The sequence below is a fragment of the Phaseolus vulgaris genome, chromosome 7 (assembly GCF_051622355.1).
Source record: "Phaseolus vulgaris cultivar YP4 chromosome 7, ASM5162235v1, whole genome shotgun sequence".
NCBI classification, from domain to species: Eukaryota; Viridiplantae; Streptophyta; class Magnoliopsida; order Fabales; family Fabaceae; genus Phaseolus; species Phaseolus vulgaris.
In genome coordinates, this window is record NC_143504.1 from 53,000,746 (window position 1) to 53,007,669 (window position 6,924).

A 6,924-nucleotide genomic window follows, 5' to 3' on the forward strand; every position below is an offset into this window, starting at 1 on the left:
GGCTTGAGCTTAATGCAATCCAACAATGTCTAATTTGAGCTAACTTAGTATAACTCATCTTGATTTGGGCTCGACTTGACTCACTCCCATCTAAACCTAGATCAGACCAACCCAATTTAACCTGACATGGTTTCAACTTGGTTTGATTTGGACTTGACCCATCTCAATGTGCTTAGGCCCTGGTTCAACTCAGCCTGACTTGGGCTTAGTTTGACCTAACCATGCATGAGTTATCCTAGCTTGATTTGGCTAAAACAAGATCCAACCAGATCTAACTTGTCTTAAACTACTAACCCGATTAAGCACGACTTGGGTCAAATCCAACTTGGACTAACTTGGACTTCATCTTTATCTATATCTCTTAGATTAGACTTGAATCAACTTAATCTTGGTGCATCTCGACCAACTTGACATGGTCCCGAGTGGTCTAACTTAACCTTAGTATGATCCAATCCTATCCATACTGATATGAATTTAGATTTAGATTGAGTAATAATTTTCATGTGTATGAAAAAAAAATTGAAGTGTTTTTTTATTTTATTTCCATTTTAAATAAAATTTATTTTTACTTTAAAAATCATGAATTAACTTTGATTCATGAAACTTTTGTGGACATTTTGACTATATGAATTTTTCTTTATGTGAAACTTTTAGTGACCAAAACTTACGAACGGATAAAATTAACATGTCTAGATGGATATAAATAGATATGGTAATATCCTCTCTACTTCTTACATATTAAAGGATAAAATTGACATGTCGAGATGGATATGGTAGCATCCTCTTTATTTCTTACATATTAAAACACAATGCAATTCACGATTTTTAAAAACATAATCATTTTCTAAATTAGATAAAATAATAGCTTGCATTTAAATGTATATTTTGTCGAAATATCGAGTTAACCTAATCATAAAACAGGAAACGTTGAATCATAGTAGTAATGTTCACGATTTAGTTTAATATTATATAAATATTTTTTTAAAATAATATTTTGCGATAATGGATACTTGCACTTTATACACACACTTAAAAAACATTGAGTTAGGTTTGGATTAAGAAATTCGTCATTTAACCGTATCAAATAATCATGCTAGATTACAATTAATTGAACTCGTGACGGAATATATGGCTACTACACAAACTCACACGATGCTAAAATGACCTGTTGTAAGATAAACGGCTAATATTGCACCCATCATTTTCTATTTTAGTGATATTTATGTAAACGTAAAACTTGAATATTTGTATCATATTTATGACTATTATCTTTAGTTTTTTTTATAGGAATTTTATCTGGGTCTTTTGTACAAATAAACCCTTAAATGAAATATAATATTTAATTTGGCGTAAAAAAAAACAATTTTTCAATATATAATTCTCATAAATTACAGAACAAGTTATTGATCAATTTTATATGACTATAAGTTAATTATTATTATTTATTATTTAAAAAATAGGAGCTATCAAGTTATTTCATGAAATGTGTATTTGCGTAAGAAAATAACTGATTTTAATCGACAAGAAATATCAAGAAATAAGATAAATGTCAAGAAAATGAAATTATGTTTTTAGTATAATAATAAATTTATTAAACTAATTTTACTCGTATTTTTAAGTAATAGTTTAAAACACTAGTTAATAAAAAGTTATCTATGCTTGTTTGAACAACAAAACGAGAAAAACACAAAAGGGAGGTACATGTATAATTAGTCGTAGGAAATTAAAGTGTGAAATGTTCACCAGATTCAAGATCCGCCACAACTTGCAGTGTTTTCGCTAGTAATCTTTCTTTGCGCGTCTCACAGGGATAAGCAGCAAGAAAAGAGAGTCAACGAGTCAAACCCCAAACAGCATCTCAGTCCTCAAAGTCCTACTATCAAATTTATTCTACTAACAATTATGATATATGAGAGATATAAAAAAAAAAATGAAATGGTATGCATTCTCCGTGTGGTCCGCGTCCCTTTTGGTTTGGTGGAGTGAAACGTTGGAGTGTCCTTGTTCTTATCCCACTCTTTACATATATAATACATGAAACCATAATCCATTTACATAATATTCCTCACTCTCACTCTTCTTAAACTTAAACACCCATCACGTCCTAATAACTAGCTACCATTACAACTATGGATGCTAACTGTGGGTCCCTAGTAGAGACACAAGCCAAGATGCAACATAGTGAAAACGAGATGTTAGGCCTCAGAAAAGGTCCATGGACGGTTGACGAGGACACCATTCTGGTCAATTACATCGCCACCCATGGTGAAGGTCACTGGAATTCCCTCGCACCATCTGCAGGTCTCTACTCTTTCTTCTAATTAACCTTATATTCTTATAATTTCATTACCACCTTTGCTCATTACTACCGCCATCGCCATGCCCACGCCGATTACATGTTTACCAGATTGTTTTGAAATATTCAGGTTTGAGGAGGAGTGGGAAGAGTTGCAGATTAAGGTGGCTAAACTACTTGCGCCCCGATGTGCGGCGTGGAAACATCACACTCCAAGAACAAATACTAATTCTCGACCTTCACTCTCGGTGGGGCAACAGGTATAAAATTCTGTCTACGTTTTTTTATTTATGTGGTTGGGTGTAGGCATGTGTATATATAGTGTATGATTTATAATGTTTTTTTCGTAGGTGGTCGAAGATTGCTCAGCACCTGCCAGGAAGAACGGACAATGAAATAAAGAACTATTGGAGGACGAGAGTGATAAAACAGGCGAAGCAACTAAGGTGCGATGTAAACAGCAAACAGTTCAGAGACACGTTGCGTTATGTGTGGATGCCGCGCTTACTGGAGCGGGTTCAGCCCACATCGCAAATTCTCCACCCTCAGATGGACCCGGGCCCAAGTGAAATTCCGGGCTTTCTTCAACAAACCGGGTTTCACGGTTTAGATTCGGTGACGGAGTGGGATAAAGGGAACCACCCCACCGGTTCTTACTCGGACTCATCGTCCGTGGAGCTCCAAGTTTACTCCAATTCAGACCATAGCGATTCTTCGGGTTCGGGTTCGGGTTTCGATATGTGGGGAAGTTTGAACATGCAGATGTTGGAAGAAGGAAGCGTGGGGGTGAATCGTTGGAAAGTTTGTGGAATGATCTCGAATTAAAATACAGTTCCCTTCCGTGACGCATTGTGCAATGAACAGTGCCAAAAGTTGAGCATGCGCCTCATTGTTTTCCTCACTTTAAGTACAAATTATAGATTAAACTTAGCCACGTGCCTTATAAAAGTTAATAGCTGTTCAAATATTGAATTTTGTTTGTGTTTATTAAGCTTGATTAAAAATAATATATGCTTGTGTTTGTGTAGTAGTAACAAAATTTAAGGCTTTTGATACTGCAATTGCGTTTCTTAGCACACAACTCATTCATTATGCAACCATACTTTGTCTGAATTTTAATTTGCTCTCTATTTAGCTCTTTTTGTGATATTGTGATTGGGTATGATAAGGTTGATGATCTGTGTGTTTGTCAAAGTATGATTGGGTATGAGAGGATTGGGTACTGTTGGTTCTTGCTTCCACGCTTGTAAAAGCACGTAATTGGTGTGCTTTTTAACTTAGAAAAGAGTTTATGGAAAGCAAGCATGAAATGTGTTCCATGAGTAGAATAGGGCCCTTCCATTCCAGTACCCAAATAAATGGAAGTTTGTGCTGCGGTCCGGGCCCTCCCTGAGGTTGACCCTCTCCTTTTACTAAGTCGTTTCCCTTTTCTTTTTTTAACTTCAAAAATTATAGTTCGTAGTTGTAGAAGTGTTAAGATCCTCTTATTGTGCTTCTACTTTACTATGTTTGGGTTTTCATTAGTTTCTATTTTTTCTAAGATTTCTTTTTTCTTTTATATATACATACATACATTTAGTTTATAACAATTCTTTTTATCAATAAAAAAGAATAAGATAAATAGAGAGTACTAGGAGTACTCAATTGCATATATGGGTGACAAAGTGGGTTGGTCATGCGGGTTAGCCCGCAGCCCAATGAAAAAAATGCGGAACAAATTACTTATTTTAACCTACTGGCCCACTTAGGCCCACCCTGTATAACCTGCAGCTTGCGCGGACTAAGTGTGGGGCGAGACGGATTGACCCGAATAACTTTAAAATGTAATTTTTTTTCACCTCCATATTTTCTTCATGTAACCTCATATTTCACATTTCAAAATTTTTAATAACATCTTACTACGCATGTCTCGTGGAAATAATATTATGAGGTCATTTACCTAATGCATCTAAATAAAAAAAAATCAAACAATTTATTTAAAAAATTATTCTTACCGTGGACCAATCCTTATGCGGGACGAACTAGAAAAATTAGCCTACAGATTCTTTGTGGGGCGGGCCAAGTGCAGGACGGACCTACCTATTTCTATATTAATTAATATTTAGAAATATTCTATTTAGTTAACATTAAAACTTTTTGGCAGTTTCTTCCTGCACCCCTATATTTTTCTTCCTGCACCCCCACAATGTTAAGCAAAGATTAAATTTTCCCAATTATTTTTTAAAAACTCTAAAATGCAGTTGAGCTATATTTTTTTTTTTGCATTATGGATTATGGAATCCAGAAAATTTCGGATTGGCACTTCTGGTAAAATTTTGGATCAATCAATCCATAATTCAAATTATGCATTTCACATTCAAAAATCCATCATTCAAAAAAAATTCTGGATCCACCAATCCGTAACAGAAATATGCATTCCGGATTCAGAAATCTGTAATTAAAAAAAAAACATTTCGGATCCACGAATCTGTAACAGAATTAGGATTCCGGATTTAGCAATCCAAAAATCAATAATTTATGCAAAAATTGCTTTTGGAACACTCTTCAACCGGAAAAAAATATCCAGTTTCATAATGATGAATCCGTAGCACACTCCCAGATCCTTATTTCCGGTAACCACGGTTTCCCTTTTCAAATAAAAGATTAAGGCCAGTTTCAGGATTTAGAAAATTGTGGGGATGCAGGAAGAAAAATGTAGGGGTGCAGGAAGAAGAAACCGAACTTTTTTTACTTAGACAATTCTTTAAAATGAAACTCAAATGCATATACCAAATTAATAGATGTGTGATTGGGAGGGAAAATCCCACTAAAGATGGTCAGTTAAACTTTTTTTTATAGAGATTTATCATTGAAAGAAACGGATGCATATCCATACTAATAATATAATTTTAAAGATATGAATATTTTACAATATTTGACTGAATTTAGGTTTGGTTATTGGGTCTGATCAAATTAAAAGTGGATTCATAATCTATATCTAAGTGAAAAATTACTTTAATTAACTTTAATTCATTATATTCAAATACTAAATCAAATTTGAGGAAATTCAATGTAAAACTCTAAATTTTTGTTAAGAGTGTATAAAATATAAACTAAACATGTTTTAGAATGAGGAGAAAAAAAATATTTTCTATATATTTAGATGAGAGGAAAGAAATAAAATTTAAGAAAACATTCTTTTAAGCTCAGTTTTTTTAGTTGTTAAAGATAAATAAAAGAAAAGAAAAACGAAAAAGATATTATACTTTTTGTTCTAAAGTTATTTTTTTTTGTCTAATTACTCATATCAATTATATAATCATACAAACTGTAATTTTTACCCCCCCATCTTAAACTTATCCATTTTAATTCATAAAAATAGATTTTTAATTATTTTTTATCCCTTATATATATAATTTCAACATTTTTTTATAGTCTTATATCATAGGAATTAAAATTGATTAGAAAATATTATGTATAAAGACTCAAGAGATTATTTTAAAAGATAAGGACTAAAATAAAATTATTCAACTTAATTTTCTTTTTACATCTCTTTTTTCTCACTATTATTCAAACAATAGTGAGTCATTACTCATATGCTATGCTAGGGAGTCACCAATGGGTAAAACCTGTATAACATTACGGGCTTAGTCGAACCCTTACTAAGAAGCCCAACAAATCGAAGAGATGCCTTTAGCAAACCAAAACATAATCAATAATAGTCTTTAAAAAAATATAAATAAGGTTTAATATTTTATTAAATAGATCTAATTAAGAATTAATTTGTTTATAATTTTACAGTCATGGTCTTTAATTTATTGTAATATAATATAATAAAATAAATTTTTATTCTTGAAATTAAAGTTATATTTTTAATTTCCAAAGGCCTGCTTTTTGTTTGTTAAAAATGCGGCGTAATTCCTGAGAAACCCTAAAAATTGCTATAAATTGAGAGCCTTGTGTAGAACTCTTAGCGCAGCTGTTGAGGACTAACCTTTCCTTTTCCATCTTTTTGTTTTCTACAGTGATCTTTTCATTTTCGGTATTTGATTTCTACAGTGATTTATTTCATTTTCAGTGTTTGAGTTTTGATTTAACGTTTTCCTTGAAGAGTTCACGGTGATGACCACATAAAATTCAAGCTCAACAGACCGGAATGCACGGTTTTCTCTTTTGGAGATTGCTTTGCGTGTCGATTATCCCGCTGAACTGAGTGATCTCTTCTGTTCTTTAACAAATCAAAATTCGTTTTCTGTTTTCAATTCTGGTTTAATTTCAATTTACTTTTATTATTGTTGTTTTGGATGTGTGCTGGGGAAAGTGTTTTCACGATGAGGATAGTAAAGCTCCCTCTTCCAAATTTAAAGTTGTGGAAGTCTGCTGGCTGAATCGAACCATAAATCTTATGGCCACCACTGAGTGATCTCTTTCCTCTTCTATTTAGTTTTTTTTCTTACATCCTTTGTTAAAAATCCATTTTCTGTTCACACCTGATTCAATCTTGTGCCATCTTTTTGTGAACAATTTGCATTGAGTATGTCGTTTAGATTTTTTTTATTGTTTTGATGCGGAACTGTTTGTTTTTTCTAAATTCTGAATTCTTTCAGTTATTCAACGTCAGACAATACACATTTTATTTGGTGATGAAT

General features: G+C 32.7%; 1 protein-coding gene and 2 non-coding genes across 3 annotated transcripts; all 3 read left to right on the forward strand.

The window, feature by feature from the left end:
- Positions 1–2,023: 2,023 nt before the first annotated feature.
- On the forward strand, positions 2,024–3,357 carry LOC137830183 (transcription factor MYB2). The gene is given in 4 exon segments (XM_068637360.2): positions 2,024–2,301; positions 2,427–2,556; positions 2,647–3,074; positions 3,077–3,357. Coding segments are annotated over 4 exon segments (795 nt in total). The 5' UTR covers positions 2,024–2,129; the 3' UTR covers positions 3,142–3,357.
- A 3,030-nt stretch (positions 3,358–6,387) lies between these two features.
- Positions 6,388–6,494, forward strand: LOC137830805 (small nucleolar RNA Z107/R87). The gene has a single exon (XR_011084278.1). It is a non-coding gene; the product is annotated as a small nucleolar RNA Z107/R87 (small nucleolar RNA).
- A 102-nt stretch (positions 6,495–6,596) lies between these two features.
- LOC137830773 (small nucleolar RNA R30/Z108) lies at positions 6,597–6,698 on the forward strand. The gene has a single exon (XR_011084263.1). It is a non-coding gene; the product is annotated as a small nucleolar RNA R30/Z108 (small nucleolar RNA).
- The last annotated feature ends 226 nt before the right edge of the window (positions 6,699–6,924 follow it).